Source organism: Oreochromis aureus, linkage group 8 (assembly GCF_013358895.1).
Source record: "Oreochromis aureus strain Israel breed Guangdong linkage group 8, ZZ_aureus, whole genome shotgun sequence".
In the NCBI taxonomy this organism is placed as follows: Eukaryota; Metazoa; Chordata; class Actinopteri; order Cichliformes; family Cichlidae; genus Oreochromis; species Oreochromis aureus.
Window position 1 is genome coordinate 355,295 of NC_052949.1, and position 17,653 is coordinate 372,947.

The 17,653-nt window shown below is 44.9% G+C and overlaps 1 protein-coding gene across 4 annotated transcripts in view; it reads right to left on the bottom strand.

Moving 5' to 3' along the window:
- LOC116318188 (transcription elongation regulator 1-like protein) overlaps positions 1-17,653 on the bottom strand; it is a 93,198-nt gene that overhangs the window by 44,251 nt on the left and 31,294 nt on the right. For all 4 annotated transcript variants that reach the window (XM_039616490.1, XM_039616489.1, XM_039616491.1 and 1 more), the window contains 4 exons: positions 4,689-4,760; positions 4,442-4,584; positions 4,031-4,099; positions 3,876-3,951 (listed from right to left, as the gene is read on the bottom strand). In XM_039616490.1, coding sequence (XP_039472424.1) covers positions 3,876-3,951; positions 4,031-4,099; positions 4,442-4,584; positions 4,689-4,760 — 360 coding nt within the window. The remainder of the gene's footprint in view (positions 1-3,875; positions 3,952-4,030; positions 4,100-4,441; positions 4,585-4,688; positions 4,761-17,653) is intronic.

A 17,653-nucleotide genomic window follows, 5' to 3' on the forward strand; every position in this document is an offset into this window, starting at 1 on the left:
TCCACCAAGTCGAAGGCAGAAGTCAAGTCCAATAAAACTAAGACCGAAGAGCACCCTGAGTCAGCAAATAAGAGAAGGTCATTTAGGACTCTCAGCAGCGCTGTTTCAGTGCTATGGCGTGGTTTAAAGCCAGACTGGAATTTATCACTGATATTATTTGCATCCCAGTAGGCCTGCAGCTGTGAGAGGACTATTTTCTCCAATGCTTTAGATAAGAATGGAAGTTTAGAAATCGGCCTGTAATTTGCAAGGTCGTTATGATCAAGGTTACTTTTTTTTAGAACAGGCTGTACTACCGCATGTTTAAAGACTGTTGGGACGCAGCTGGAAGACAATGATAAATTCATTAAAGATAGGATACTGGGCCCAATTACATCAAAACCATCCTTTACAAAGCGAGATGGGAGGATATCAAGGATAGAGTCAGTATTTCTCAGTCGATCAATTATACACTTAAGTGTGGGAAGTGACACAAGCTCAAACTGATGAAAAGTCGATGGGCATCCTAAGGTAGGGGCAGGGCTCCTCACTAAGGGGAGTAAGGCTTTAAAAGATCTAATTTTATCTGTGAAGTCATTTAGAAATTATTCACAGACAATTGGGGGGGTGGGCTGCCAGAAGCACCTCGGGACAAGGATTTACCACTGAATTAAAGATTTTAAATGACATTCAGGGGTTGTGAGCATTGGTGGCAATAATGTCCGATAATAGAGCTGCTTTAGCCATTTTAGCGGCATTCTGAAATTCCGAGCGGCTCATACGTAGTTTATCGAGGGAAACTTGGAGCCTGTCTTTCTTCCATCTCCTCTCGGCTCGACGGCAGGCATGACGTAAGGCACGACGTAAGGCACGTGTAGTGTCATTTAACCAAATTTGAGAGTGATTTCTGGGACCTTTCACCTTAACAGGGGCAACGGCCTCAAGAATATGAGAGCATGTAGATATCAGAGAATTAGCATAATCATCAGTCGTAAGAGATATAGAACAGTCAATTACAGATTCTGCAGAGTCAGGAAAGGCCACAGAGAAGTTAACCACGGTATCAGGGTTGATTATGCGCAACAGGCGTCAGGGACCGTCAGAGTGAAGCTTTAATTTGCATAGATCAGCTTCAAACACAACTGGGAAATGGTCAGAAATCCCAATATTGTTAATGTTCTTAATACAAACATCCAGGCCACACGAAAGAACCAAATCAAGAGTATGGCCTTTACAGACTAAAAGAGTCAATAAGAGGGAGAAAATCCTTGGCTAATGGATCATCCTCGCAGCAGATATGAATATTAAAATCACCAATAATAAGAGCACAGTCATAGCTTAAAAGGAGAGATCCTAAAAGATCAGCAAAGTCAGCAATAAAAGTCTTATTGTATTTCAGTGGTCGGTAAACCACCAAGCATAATGTCAGGGGGGGTCCAGCCAGTTCCAAAACTTGAACTTCAAAACTGGGGTAGGTAGGGGAAGGCAGATGCCGCACATTAAGTTTATGTTTAATAACCGAGGCTAGACCTCCACCTTTACCAGTGGGTCTGGGTGAACTAAAAAAGACACAGTCAGGAGGGAGTAGCTCAGAGAAGGATAGCGACTCACCAGGGCGAATCCAGGTCTCCGTCAGAAACAATGCGTCCAGCCCAGGGGTGAGGAAAAAATCTATCAGAACGAAAGTCTTATTCACCAGCGACCTCATGTTTAGTAGCGCCATCTGGGTCAAGGGCGCCGTGTTTTTACTTGGAGCGCGGCTCAATCGGCTTAGGTTGCTGCAGTGTACGCCACCTTGAAAAGCCCTTATCCAGGTCCGGATAGGCAGGCAGGCCACCGGGAAGGCAGAGGTAACTTGTTGTCTGACGGGGCGGATCCATCGATGGGTGACCGATCTAACAGAGAATCGGTCCTGGGAAGCGGGAGGATGTTGCAGGATATCCATAGTAGCATGTAGATTAGCCACAGCCCGTGCTTTAAGGTAAGCCTTAAAACATACACGAATACCACGCTGTTTACCCCACTTCCTGATGCGTTTCTTGTACGGGAAGGGTAGAGGCAAGACGTGTGTGCTGGTGGAAAAATCCATCCAGGGCGAAGTGGTATCTCCTGTATTCCAACATGGACCCGGTCCATAGTGGTGAAAAGATCGAAGATTCAAAAGTGTTTGCCAATCGTAGGTAATTAGTGCGTTACCACTTGGAGAGCAAATCAGGAGGATAAGGAAAATTAAACAGAGATCAAAAAGGAGGGGTCGAAAGCAGAGTCGAAGACGGCCAGCCATACACTCTGGCGCCATCTTCCTCATGAGCTCACTCATAGAGAAGAGGGCACTGTTCTATGTTCTGTTGCTCTGACTGGTTGTTTCATTGTGCGTCATCTGTTTCACCAATCATGTTCAGTTAAGGTAATGCCAAATGTGGAACCTCTAATTATTAGTGAGCAGCAAAAGGATTTGAAATAAGGCAGAAGTGAGTTTGTAGAAAGTGATTTGTTTAATTGCTGCTAATTACCATGAATTTACAAAATTATCTGTGGATCAGAGTACGCAATTATGGCTCAGTATACATGTGATTTAATGTGAACTTCAATGCCATTCTCTTGTTATATTTTGTTTAGGGCTGGATATCATTATTACTGCTGTTACACACAAGGATGTCTGTTCACTCAGAGCACAGCAGCAGGAAAAGTGCACAGTTTGATTGTGACTGTGGTGGTTTCACTTTAGATGTTATTTCCATTACTTTGTCCAAAATACATTGCTAACATCTCTTCCACACCATGGCATCAATCCATCCATCTTCTTAATCAGAAATCATTAAATAGACTCAAGTTGTACAAGATTCAGCAGAAGAAAACAACCAAGAAAACAGAACAAATTACTTTTGTTTACAGTTTTAATGACTCTGCCCATTACCCCCAGAATTGTTCAGAAAGGATTTTACTTATTACTTTTAAAGGACTTCACAATATCTACTCAACTGGTGTGCATCCTTAGATCCACAGGGGAAACCTGTCACCTATTCCCACCTCAGGTGGGACAAAAGTCGAGAGATGAGTCACTGTTAGGAACAACCCATCTGAGGAGCTCTGGCTTGCCTCATCAGAGTCTTCTTTTAAATCCTTCTAAAGACTCTTTTGTATTGTAAGGGGTTTGATTGGTTTTAGCAAAGACGTGCTATTGTTTGACATGCTTAGATTTACTTAATCTTTGTCTTTTAGCTTTTATGTTCATAATAATGTTTCATTTAATGTTAAGTTTAGTCTGGATGAAGAATTTGCAGGTGACAGAGTACACCTTCTGAGTAATGATGTATAACCCTTCCAGCTGACGTACCTGAACTGCATATCAGTGTGGTATGAATGGCAGTTTTACAAAGTATTCATTTCTCGCTGAGTATCTGTGGCATCTTCTCTTCAAGTTTCCAACAAATGCCTAATTTCCATCACAACATGCACCATCCCTCTCTCACTGAAGCAGGCAGCAGATAGTCCTGTCAGTCCCAGGACTTAAATGTAAGACAGGGTAGCTAGTGCGGTCTAAGAGCTCTGGACCATCAACCTCAACATCTGGCTGAAGCTCTCAACCTGGTCTTCAACATATCTATGGATCTGTGCCAAAAACACCGACAGAAACAGGAGTGCATTATCGTGAGTGATGGACGCGAGATATTTATGGCCATCATTTACTGTATATAGCACATCATAATCAACAGTGAAATATTCATTTGCCACATGGTTGATTTTGTCCGCGTAAACAAAGATTTCAATGTTTCAATCTGGTGTCATGGCTCAAAGGCATTTCATACACACAGTGTGCTTCTGTTTATGACTGACACACACATTTACACAAACAACAGATGAACAGAGACAGACTGAGAGACACGCTGTCTTACTGTGTCTGTAGTTTGTCAGCAAAGTGAATCTGGAAGAAAATTGTGAAGAAAAAAAAGGTTGAACTTCTTTGATCACCTGAAAGAGAAGAGATGTGATTAGCACAGCTTGAATGGACAGAAAGACAAACTGATGGACAGATCAGCTGGAGACTCACCTGGAGAGGTAACACAGGACACTTTTCAGTGCAGAGCTGAGAGGGACGAACAGGTCCAGAAACACACTGCTGAAAGACCGTGAGAGAGATGGGTTCTGACCGCAACACCTGTTCACCTGTCTCACATCAGCCACTCAGCATCAGGAACAACAATTCCTCCAAACTCCAGGTAGGAGAGACTGCTGCTCATCTCATATCAGGTCACCCCGACTCCCGTTTAACACAGGACATCCTTCTCTTATCTGGCTCCTCTTACTCTAACACCAGCCATCAGGCTAAGAGGTAACTTGGGGGTTGTAATTTAAGTTTATAATTCAGTTCAGGGTTTATCTATCTAGCTACAAGCACATCTGCATCAAAAAATGTTCATTGTGTTGATCACTTCTTAACATAGATGTGATAAATACTCACCTGCATGGGTGGTGTTGGTCTTCTTTCACAGCTTATCATTGGCTGGAGCCATGTCACTCTTCGATGCTGATTGGGTAGAATGAGATGCCACACCTCCTTGTGTCTCTGCTTGTGAAGGCCAGTCAATTCACAGTACATTACATCTACAACACAACACAGATCGTTTCAGTGAGTCCTTGATATTCAGCACCGTGGCACAGTGATTAGCACTGTTGCCTTACAGCAAGAAGGTTCTGAGTCAGTCTACCATCAGGCTGGGGTCTTTCTGGGTTGAGTTTGCATGTTCTCCCCATGTTTGTGTGGGTTCTCTCCGGGTACTCTGGGAGGGAGGATAGGTTAATTGGAAACTCTAAATTGCCCATAGGTGCAAATGGTTGTCTGTGTCTATGTGTTAGCCCTGCAACAGACTGGTGACCTGTCCAGGGTGTACCCTGCCCTTCGCTCTAAGACAGCTGGGATAGATCCAGCGCCCCCATGCCCTGAAAAGGATAAGCGGAAGAGAATGGATGGTTGATATTCTTGTTAAGGATGGAGATGACGGTTCTGCTGTTTTATGAATTCACAGCGATGCTTGCGAAGGTGGTTTAAACTGGCTCCAGGCTGGTTTAACTGAGGTTTCAGCTGAAGAGAATGTGAGGTGACTGAAATCTTTACATCATTTCATTATCTGTCATCTCTCCTGAGGCATCCGCAGGACAGAGAGCTTATATAACTACCTAAACCCAGCTGCTCACCTTGTTAGATGTTTTTACATTTATTATCTTGTTTTTGTCATTAACAGAAATCAGATAAAGATAAAAATGTTGACAGATAATAAAGGATAAATTAAGGGCTACAATTTGAGGCTAAGCTCCCTCACCACAGAAAACAAAGGAACAAAACTGTGAATGCAATCACAAGCTTATGCATCACCTGCGGTCACATCAAGCATGTCATTACAAAAGTGTGAAGACCAGGGGAAGCTAGACCAGTAACAGCAGCAACTGCAGCCACACAGATAAAATGAAAGTGATTGGTTCCCTGCCCCAGTGCATGCTGGGAAGCCATGAGGCTCTCTGTAATGCTTGTACATTTACAATATTTTTAATGTATTTTTTAACATTAGAAAACAAAACAAGCAAAAGGCAACATGGTGATCCATAGACAGTATACTGGCAGTTCAGAAGCGTGGACTAAAAACCCGTTCACCATATTCAGGAAATGTTTTATTAATCTGGTTTTACCAAATATAACAACTTTGATGCTTTATATCAACTATATTTATCAAGTGAAATAAAAACAAACAAACAGGTAAAGGCCTATGTTCCAGCTTCTTTTATTCTTTCTAGCTTGCAGTAGGGCTACCCTCAGATCACAAATAGTTTAAACAGCTGGAAACTTTCATTGATCTGATCACTGAATTAGAAAACAGCTTGTGAGACATTCCTCCCCCCGAGGTGGGCCTAATTTGTCGCGACGCCCAAAATCTGACTGTCACTGCGGTCTCTAACAAGACAGTCTCAATCTGCACACCGAGCTGACTGGTCAGGAGGTGTTTAGTTTGTATGTTGAACAACAGAACATCTGGGTTCAGTTGGCGTTGGCTTAAAGATCAGCTGACCTGCTCAGGTGACGTCAGGTCAGTGTTGTTACAAGCTCTAACCAGCAGAGGGCATCTTTCAGAGAGGACAGGAAAGAAAAGCAGAACATCTTTGTCTTTTTTCTTCCTTCAGCAATGAATGATACATCATCTTCTCCTCCTTTCTGCTGCTCTTCTTCTCTGCTGACAAATTAAATCAGTGTCACATTTAAATGCAACACGCAGTGCAGGCAGAGTGTGTGTGGATCTGCAGCATCTGCATTTATGGCTGAAACACTTTAACCCTTTAGTACCCCTGTCCTGAAAAAGAAAGCAGCTGCATGTGTGTTTCTGGCTGATTATCAACTAAAGCTGTTACTGCTACGTTGTGCACACACTATGTGGCTCAGAGGCTAGCTGCAGTCCTTTACCAAATCATTTCTGTTGAGGCAAACTAACTACAGCTCCAGGCTCTCAACATTTACTGTTCTCCATTTTACTCACTGAATTGATACTTATCACGTTTCAGACACACTCAGCTTACCTGAAGTGACACAATAACCAAAGTGATCAGTTGTCAGGGGCCGGGTCTGTGACCCAGCATTTTTGATTTCTTATGTTATATTGGAAATATGTGAAGTTCTTGTGCTGCTATTATTAGTTAGGATTTAGTTGAGTTTAATTCTAGTTTTTGTTTCTTCTGTAACTCCTGATTAATAAGTCTTTTCTTGTCCTCAGTGTTTTATTTTCAGTTGTGCGTATGTCTGTGTGTTCCATATTGTCAAGCTGGTGTTGTTACGTCTCTCCATGTTTCCTGCTTTGTTTTGAAGAGTCTAGTGTTTCCATGTTCAATGTGTTTTGTTTTACTTCCCCTGTGGCGTCATGTTCATTTGTGTCACCTGTGTCTCCCCGGGTGTTTCCACTACCCTCTTGTGTATTTAAGTCCTCGGGTCGTCTGTTTATGTCAAGTCAGGTCACAGAAACTTGTTTTTTGGGGTTTTTTTTTTACCAATTTTCTGACTGCCTCTCTTCATTCTTTCTTCTCTTCCTCCTCAGGTTCATGCTCATGTCAGGTTTAGTTTTCTTCATGTCCACGTTTCACATGTTCCTGTTCAGTGTCATGTTCTAATTATCATAGTCATTCCTAGTTATTCCCAGTTTAGGTTTCAGTTTTAGTTCTTGCCCCCTGTTCGCTTTGCTTTGTTTTTGTCATCATGTTTTTCAGCCAAATAAACGGCTCGCTTTTTGTCAAGCTTAGTTTTCTCTTGTGTCTGCTTTTGAGTCCCTTCCTCAAACTCATCAGCTGCGCAGCTGTGACAAGTCAGCCTCTGCATGTTTGTAGGGTTGTTTTTGCCACAGTCACTAATTTCTGAGGGCGGTTAAATTTTAGATTGGTTAAAACAGAGTCACAGAGTTTGGTGATGTTCAGGAGAGTGAGCGGTGTCGTTTAGAAACCTGCCATATTAAAAACACAGCAGGCTTTCAGAGAAACCACAGCTTTGCATGAGGACACACACACTGATAACAGGTGACTGACAGGTATGTTGTTGCTGTGACAACGAGCAAAATTTTTCCTGAGTTGACTGAAGTGCATCATGGGAAAAAGAAAAAAAAAACATCTTTCATCATCTCCCATTTTCTGCTGGTTTGCTCGCCCGTTTTCAGTCAGTGCATAAAAGGACGATTCATCTGCATCTGAATGGAGATTAACTCTGTGTGTGTGCGCGCGCGCGTGTGTGTGAAGCAGCTTTGTCTAAAACCACATTGATGTTCAAACACTCAGCAGTAGGTAGCTTGGTTCTGTTTGAAGTGTCTAGGGCTAATTTTCTGACTTCCTCTCTTCATTCTTTCTTCTCCTCCTCTTCCTCCTCTTCTAATCCCATTTATTTCTTTATTTTCCAACCTCCTTTATTATCCCCCATCCACGCTCTCCCAGTTTTCAATTAAAGTTAAATTTGGGATAAATGTTTCAGAATGACCAAGTGCAGACCAGAACAAGTCCAGGGTTCCCACTCAAACAGAGCTGTCTCGCTCACAGGACTTTGACCAGGTGTGGCATCTGAAGTTGACTGAGAGCAGGACAGATTAATTTGACTCTGAATGGCTGCAAGGATCAGTGGCTGTAGCTGGTGGCAGGCGGTGGACATCAGAGGTGAAGGGAGCTGTGATGCTGAAAGAGGACTTGCGTCAAGTTTACCTTATTTTCCACACTATGAAGCGCACTTAAAATCCTTTAATTTTCGCAAAAATCGACAGTGCGCCTTATAATTCGGTGCGCCTTATGTATGAATTCTGGTTGTGCTTACTGACCTCGAACCGATTTTATGTGGTACACAGTGCTCAAAAATCTGTCAAAACATGTTTTAGTACGACTTTGGTAAGCTACGAAGCCCCACCGCTTGATGGATTGTTGAAGCATTATGGCTCCTGTAGTTAGGAGCCTTGCAGAGTAATCTGGGTCCTAAACTCCGTCCTCTTCAGGTCCCAAAGTCAAACGAACACTGCAGCATCACTGAGAGTTAAAAACTGTCTAAATTTTTTCATCTTTAATAAAATGTTCAGCGTTGCTGATTTACCAGGTGTAACAATTAAGTTTAACATCCAGGCATCCATGAAAACAGGATTTATGAAGTTTAACAGAGTTAGAAGTTAGCAGGAAGTTAGCTCGCTAGCTTCCACCTAAACATGATATAGCATGTTCTGACTGAGAGATTTCTGAAACATTCAAACGTACAGCTCTGCTATCACTTCCAACATAAATGAAGACAGAAAACTAAACAGCAGTGACGTTTGTAGGGTTACTGAAGTTGGGCTAGCTGCTATATAATGATGTGCTACGTGATCGCTAGCGACACAGCTATGTTAGCATAGCATAAACACAGTGAAGCTGGAGGATGAACGCTAACTTTTGTCCACTCGATAAAAGTTAACGTGAGGGTTCCTGATGGTTAGGGACAAATGCAATCACAGGGCAGGATGCTGTAAACGGACCAAACGTCAGTCAGGAGAACAACTGAGATAATCCATCCACAATACGAGGTTAGTCATTAATATACTGCAACAACATGGGAATAGAGCAGCTGCCATAGAATTCAACATTAATGGATCAATAGTACGGAAGTGGAGGAAGCAAGAAGAATGAGTTGAGTAAAGTTTGACTTATCTGACTGTTTTGTTTCACTTAATGCACCCTTATGTATGAAAACAGACATGTGCATCGACAGTGTGCTTATGGTCCAAAAAATACGGTAGTTGTCTTGAGGGACTCGATTCTAACAAATCATGTGACTCAGGCGAGAAAGAGGTTCTCTGCTGAAACTGCACCATGGCTATAGTAGCTGAGGTAGTTTAAAAAAATCTCCATTGGGGAGGATAAAGTTTCTCAAGGCTCTGGATTGGTGGGTCTGTCCTGGTTGATACAACTCTGCAAAATGCTTTAAGTCAATGAGAGTGGCGGTTCCTGCTTGTTGACATACAGGCTTTGTGGCTCAAAGTGCCCTGCGGGGGATTCTCAGAGAGTGTGGGGTATTTGCCCTCTGTCATGGGCCATTTGACCCCGTACCACCACGATAGTGAGAGCTTGGCTTGGATTGCCAGTAAGTCAGTTATTACTGGCATTACTCTGTCAGGGCTGGACTTTGTCACAGATTATGTTCATAAATTTTATATGCAGAATTTCTAGGTGAAGTGGTGGGGGTCTCCTGTTGGCATCAAATGATGATGGTTGAGTGCGTGCTTCAAGTGTATTGGGCTCTTCACCCTCAGAGATGGAAGATTGACAGGTAGATTGGTTAAGTGCCAGCAGTGCTGTGGATGCTGTACTGTGATGAAAAGACAGGGGAGCGTGAAGGCAAAGCTGCTAAATTTAAGAGTTGATTCTCAACTATGACCACGAGCTCAGGGAGTGACCAAAAGAATGAGCGGCAGAAATGAATAATGGCGTCTGGGCTAAGCCTTAGAGATCGAGTAAGGAGTCCAGTCATTCAGGAGGAGCTCACAGCAAGTCGCTACACCACATCGAAAAGAGCCAGTTAAGGTGGTCCAGTATGTGACTTGAAGGATTCCAAGTCATCTCCTTGGTCAGGGTTTTCATTCACACAGAAACTGAAGGGACAACAGGCTGTGACATGTTATACCCATGAAGACGGACATCTTCAAGGTGTGAATGAGACCACCTCCACCTGTAAGGTACAATTGAAGCAAGAAGAGACACAGAGGCACCTCCTTAGTTATTAATAAAGTCAAACACACTGAACTCTGTGCATGTGTGTGTGCTGCATGTCTAATCAGTGATATCCACTCTGGTCTTGTTGTAATGAGCAACCCTGCTGTGAAATTATTCACTAAATTGGGTGTGTTTCTTTGTGTGTGTGTGTGTGTGTGTGGGGGGGGTTACAGCTATAAATGCAGATGGTGATTGCTAATTTTATTCTGAAAAACAAAGTCAGTCAGGATTATTTATGACATCCTTAAGTGAAGTATGAGAGGAAAATAAAACTATGAGGAGGAGGAGGACAGGAGAGAGGAAGGGTGGGGAGCAGAGAGGAGAGGAGCGGGGCAGGACGATGCTCTTGGTTCATCCTTATGGTGTCATTCAAGCACAGTCATGGAGTCGGAGGGATTAACCTTCTGAGGAGCAAGAAGGTTAAAGTGTCACATGATGACAGCGGTCACCTGACTGAACAGCCCTGAGTTCAATTTTGATGTTTATTTCAACTAGAACTAAACAGGAAGTCGATGAATTTGTGTTAAAACTTTAAAAGTGCAGCAGTTTCACCTTTTCTTTCATGTTTTATTCACACGTCTTTCATTTATTAATCAGCTGGAAGAGACGAAGAGACGGGAAACAACCAAACAACAGCACTCAGTCTGTTTTACATGGCCGTCTGTGTGACACGTTTGTAACACATCTGTACATCATGGACAGGACACCCACTGCCTCATGATGGTGTATGCTGTCCCTAATATTCTGATGGCATGTCGCCTTGTAAAGGCATGCCTGTCCTGATTGTGGGTCCTGTCCTGGTGGTGTATGCTGTCCAGATGGCATGACTTGTTCTGATGGCGTTCTGTGATCCAGTCAAAGAGCAGGTGAAGGTCACACCATGTTCACCACGGCGACATGACATGAGCCTCTTGACTGGGACCGAGGTCTCCAGTGGGCCCAGGTGGTCCTAAAGTCACATCTCGATCTATCCTACGCAGACTTCAGAAAGGTTCAGAAATATTTTCGACAAGGCGACCAACCCAGACGCAGCGGCCCAGAAATGATTCTCTCAAGGCCAAGGTGAGTGAAGTATTGTGGATAATTCCGTGGATGTTTGTATTTTTGCTGTGGAAGCAGGAATGGAGGAGCGAGTGCTATGAGGAGCATTTTTGGACAGATTATCTGATGAAATTAAATCTGCAAAATAATTTCCTGTGTCTCTTGATACCTTAATCACCTTGTGTATTCAGATCATATAAGTGAATTCCTCCCAAAGAAAAACTACAACTCCAGTGGTCCCTGCGCTGCACCGCCCGTGACACAACTGAGCGGGTGAGTGCCTCTGTTGCTACAAAAAAGGAAATCTGATTGACATAGGTCTTCATCAGCCAAGAGACAGGGCCTGGCAGTAATAGTAGGGATACTGATGGGCAAAATTGAAAATAATGTCTCTGCAAAGTTCTGCTTCCGGTCTCATTAACATATTAAACTACGCATTTTTGAAGTACCTAACATTCATCCCTATCTTGAAGCTATGGAAAAGTACATCACCAATTCACTGGTAGGTGGCATTATCCATCTATTATCCTCTCCTCTTGGAGAGAATCTAAATCAGGGGTCCCCAATCCCAGTCCACGAGGGCCGGTGTCCTTGCAGGTTTTAGATCTCACCCTGGGTCAACACACCTGAATCACATGATTAGTTCATTACCAGGCCTCTGGAGAACTTCAAGACATATTGAGAAGGTAATTTATCCATTTAAATCAGCTGTGATGGATCAAGGACACATCTAAAACCTGCAGGGACACTGACCCTCATGGACTGGGATTGGGGACCCCTGATCTAAATGGTTGTCCAACATCTCCTTGAAAATAAACTTTTTGTTAAGGTTGAGAAATGTGAATTCCACACCCATACTATTTCCTTCCTAGGTCACATGGTTGAGAAAGGACACAGCAGGGGATATCCAGCAAAGATCCAGGCAGTTTTGAACTGGCCCAGACCTACTTCTCGAAGCACCTTCAGTGTTTCCTGGAGTTGCCAAATTTTACCGCCGGTTCATGCGAAATTTAGGTAAAATTGCTTTACTTCTCATTACTCTGATTTCTCCCAAGGTGCAGTTCGTGCTGCCCATAATGCCTTCACCATTCTTAAGAACCAGCTCGCCACTGTATCGGTATTCATTCAGCCTGACACTACTCAACATTTTGTGTTGTGCACGTTTCAGATACCAGAGTCTGGGCCATTCTCTCAAAATCCAAGGAAGGCAATTCCCACCCTTGTGCTTTTTTCTTTTGTCGTCTCTCTCCAGCAGAACGCAACTATGATGTCGGTGATCGGGAACTACTGGCAGTCAAAAAGGCACTGGAGGAATAGACAAATTAGATGGAGGGGGCTGAGCATCTGTTTATCATATGGACAAATCACAAGAACCTTGCATACCTCAAAGCAGCCAAGCGAGTGAAATCCAGGAAAATCAGGTGGGTCCTTTTTTTTGCTTGCTTTAACTTTGTGATCACCTAGAGCCCCAGCTTTAACAACATCAAACCTGATGCCTTGTCATGACAATTCTCCACGGTTGACTCCTCCTCAGAAGAATCCACCGCCTGCCTCCTACCCGTATACTTGGTTTACTTACCTGGAAGATTGAGGCCCTGGTCTGGAACTGGTTCTAACCACGTGTTTTGGCTTCATAGAATCCCGGTGGATATTGTTTCAGGTCAGGGTCCTAAATTAACTTCCCACTAAGTTCTGCTGTTCTGATGTGCAGTATCATCCAACTCATCCACTTGGAGCACTCAACTGGTCTGGGTCACAAAGAGCAAAACAAGTTCCTCACAGACCAACACCGCAATGAAGAACCTCACTATCGTCCAGGATAAAAGGTTTGACTTTCTACAAAAAACATTATGTACCGAGTCTCACAAACTCTCTCCAAACTTTACTGGACTCCATTTACTCCAACTCGGTTTCTGTTCACCTAAAACTGCAGTGCAATATGTGCATTCATAACGTATATCATGTCTCCCAGTTAAAAACCTCTATCTGCAGCCTGTTGTGCCTGTTGGCCAACCTCCCCCCACTAGACTTGTGGTCAAGACCGCCTAAACCAAGACAATACCAAGACCAAGACAATACCAAGAGAGAACGAGTCAAGACCAAGACAAAGTTGAGACGAGACAAAAAAAGGCTTTAAATTGCAGCCAGATGCTCCTTCGTTTACGGGTGTCAGGCATATTTATGTGTTTTTGCGATGCACTCGCACAGCCCTCCTCACCGCTGTCTACTGTCTCACTCACTTACTGAGAGGACAGATGCACGCTCCGCTTGACTGTGACGTCTCTCACCCTCTCTCTTTTTCACATTATGATATTGTCCTATATCCTCGCATGTGATTGGCCACAATATGGAGGGATTGGAGCATAGCTGAGCCACCGTGTGAGAGCTGAGCAGCGAAAGGAAATTAAGTAAGGAGCCGGCCCTCGCTCAATGGGAGTCAACTCTTCTGATTCACTACAAAGCACTCTCTAAGCTCGGCTCTTAGAGCTGATGCTTTTGCGCATGACACATTGTTGAACGTTAAGTTGTGTATCATTGGTACTGTTGACTCCAAATCTCCCGACCACTATTTCGATCTGAGATAGCAAGACCGAGACAGCGAGACCAAGACAAGACCAAGACCAAAATCCGTCGAGACCAAGACAAGACAAGACCACGTAAAAGTGGTCTCGAAATCAAGACCTGTCTCGAGACATCCAACTCTACCCCCCACTCACCTAGGTCATCGATGGTCATCCAGCCTCCTCTGTATCATGAACATCTGATGCTGTGGGAGGGGCTCTTCAATATCTTTCTCCAGAGATGAACTGCTAAACATCAGGCAGTCGTCTCACTATAGTTCTTATCCATTTTTCACAAACCCGGAAAGTTTTTTGGAGATTTTAGTCGCTCCTGGAGGAGACGTAGACGGGGGACTCGTGCTGGTGAAACTACGTTGGCGAGGATTCCGCACGGCACTCCCCTCCATTCACCTCGCGAATCTCCGCTCTCTTCTAAACAAAGTCGACGAATTACTGCTCTTAATCCAGACTAACAAGGACTTTGCACGCTCTGCTGCCCTCTGCTTCACTGAAACCTGGCTCAGTGAGCTAGTCCCAGACGCTGTCTTAAATCTACTGGGCTTCCAACTTCACCGGGCAGACCGCAAAACGGAGCACTTAGGGAAAACAAAGGGTGGTGGAGTCTGCTTCTACATTAATGAAGGTTGGTGTACTGATGTCACAGTGTTACAGAAACACTGCAGCCCACACTTGGAAAGTTTTTTCATCAATTGTAAACCGTTTTATTCACCGCGGGAGTTTTCTTCCTTCATGCTGGTCGGAGTTTACATCCCTCCTCAGGCCAACGCGAACAACGCACTGTGCGAGCTGGCTGAGCAGATCACCACCCTGGAAAGGAAATTCCCGGATTCCTTTACAGTTATCCTTGGGGACTTTAACAAAGCAAACCTCAACCACGAACTCCCTAAATACAGACAGCATATAGACTGCCCCACCAGGGACAACATCATACTGGATCACTGTTACACCACTCTAAAAGATGCCTATCGCTCTGTGCCCCGGGCAGCTTTGGGACATTCTGATCACTGCATGGTCCATCTTATTCCAGTTTATAGGCAACAACTCAAACGTGCCAAGCCTGTAGTCAAAACTGTGAAGCAGTGGACTAACGCAGCAAAGCAGGAACTGCAGGACTGTTTTGACTACACTGATTGGACTGTTTTTGAAGCTGCATCTGATAACCTGGATGAGCTCATGGACACTGTGACATCATACATCAGTTTTTGTGAAGACGTGTGTGTGCCAACAAAGACCTTTTGCACATACAACAACAATAAACCATGGTTCACTCCTAAACTCCAACATCTTCGTAAGGCCAAGGAGGACGCCTACAGAAGTGGTGACAGGGCCCTGTACAAGCAAGCCAGGAACACACTGACCAAGGAGATCAAAGCAGCTAAAAGGATCTACTCCCAGAAGCTGGAAGAACGGCTCTCAGCCAACGACCCTGCGTCAGTGTGGAGGGGCCTGCAGGAAATCACCAGCTACAGACGCCCCCCACCCACTGTTGAAGAAAACAAAGACCTGGCCAACGAGTTAAACACATTCGACTGCAGGTTTGAGATGGACGGACCCTCCCCTCCCCTCCCCACCCCAGAGACATTGCTTCAGACACTGACCCCCAACACACCTTCCACCTCTCCCCCCTTCACCCTCACCCTCCCGAATCCAGTCTCAACGACCACCCCCAACCTCCCCATTCCAGACCCAACGACCACCCCCACCCTCCCCAATCCAGACTCAACGACCTCCATCACACCTCTCACCCCCCTTTCCTCCTCCCTAAAACTCAGAATACACACTGAGGATGTGAGCCGACTATTTCAGAAACAGAAGCCCAGGAAAGCCCCCGGACCAGACGGTGTCTCACCCTCCTGCCTCAAGACCTGTGCAGAACAGCTGGCTCTCATCTTTATGCGCATCTTCAACAGATCCCTGGAGCTGTGTGAAGTTCCATCCTGCTTCAAATGCTCCACCATCATCCCTGTTCCCAAGAAACCCACCATCACAGGACTGAATGACTACAGACCTGTCGCCTTGACGTCTGTGGTCATGAAATCCTTCGAACGACTGGTGTTAGCCCATCTGAAGGACATTACAGGCCCCCAGCTGGACCCTCTGCAGTTTGCCTACTGGGCAAACAGGTCGGTGGATGATGCAGTGAATATGGGGCTGCATTACATCCTGCAACACCTCGACCGCCCGGGAACTTATGCCAGGATCCTGTTTGTGGACTTTAGTTCAGCTTTTAACACCATCGTGCCTGAACTTCTCTCCTCCAAACTCTCCCAGCTCAGCGTGTCACCAGCTACCTGTCAGTGGATCACCAGCTTCCTGACAGACAGGAAGCAACAAGTGAGGCTGGGGGAGATCACCTCTGAAACTCGGTCCCTCAGTATTGGTGCCCCTCAAGGATGTGTCCTCTCACCACTACTGTTCTCCCTCTACACTAATGACTGCACCTCCAAGAACTCGGCTGTTAAGCTCCTAAAGTTTGCAGGTGACACCACCGTCATTGGCTTGATCCAGGATGAGTCTGCATACCGGCAGGAAGTTGAGCGGCTGGTACTCTGGTGCAGTCGGCACAATCTGGAGCTGAACACTCTTAAAACTGTAGAGATGACAGTGGACTTCAGGAGACATCCCTCAACTCTGCCCCCCTCACCATATCAGACAGCCCTGTGTCGACTGTGAAGATCTTCAAGTTCCTGGGTACCACCATCTCCCAGGACCTGAAGTGGGAGACCAACATCAACTCCATCCTCAAAAAGACCCAGCAGAGGATGTACTTCCTGAGACAACTGGGGAAGTACAGTCTTCCACAGGAACTGCTGATCCAGTTCTACACTGCAGTCATTGAGTCTGTCCTGCGCTCCTCCATCACAGTCTGGTATGGTGCAGCCACTAAACAGGACAGGAGCAGACTGCAGCGGACTGTACGGGCAACAGAAAGGATCATCGGCGCCCCCCTGCCCTCCCTCCAGGATCTGTACCTCTCAAGTACCAGGAAACAGGCAGGAATCATCACAGACCCCTCACACCCTGGACACAGACTTTTTGATCTGCTGCCCTCTGGCAGACGGTACAGAAGCCTGCAGACCAGGACCACCCGACACAGGAACAGTTTCTTTCCCCTCGCCCTTCTCAACAGTTGACCTGTCACACTGCTCCCACTGCCAGTCTGCAACTGCACCTTATGTACATTCTGTAGTATTCATTCCACCTCATTTCATTTCTGTATTTTATGTGTATAAGTTTAGATTAGTTATTTATAGTTTACACAGCTTTGTGTATGTATGTGTATGCATGTGTAATGTATATATAGACACGTGTGTGTGTGTGTGTGTGTGTGTGTGTGTGTGTGTGTGTGTGTGTGTGTGTGTGTGAGATTTACATTGCTGTGCTTGAGAGCCACCATCTACCGGAACCAAATTCCTTGTATTTGTCTGCGCATATACTTAACCAATAAACACAATTCTGATTCTGATTCTGATCTGGTGAACTGGCAGGTGTATGGCCCTGAAGAACGTTCCTAGGTTCGGCAGTCCTGGACAAAACCATGCTCTGTGACCTCTCCTTTCTTTTCCCTCTCTTTCTCTCTGTGTGTGGGTGTTCTGACCTACTACTACAGGATCCTCCTGGGATCTTGACCCAGTCCTGGACCTACCTGAATCAATCGAGCACCAGCAGATCTTCTGGCTATCAGCTGTCTGCTATTTAAGCTGGGTCCTTAACTTCAGTCTTCACCCGAGTGTTGTGGCCCAGTGGAGTTCTGAGACAGTATTTGCTGATTGTTGATGTTATGAGATCCTGTTCGGGAGACTCAG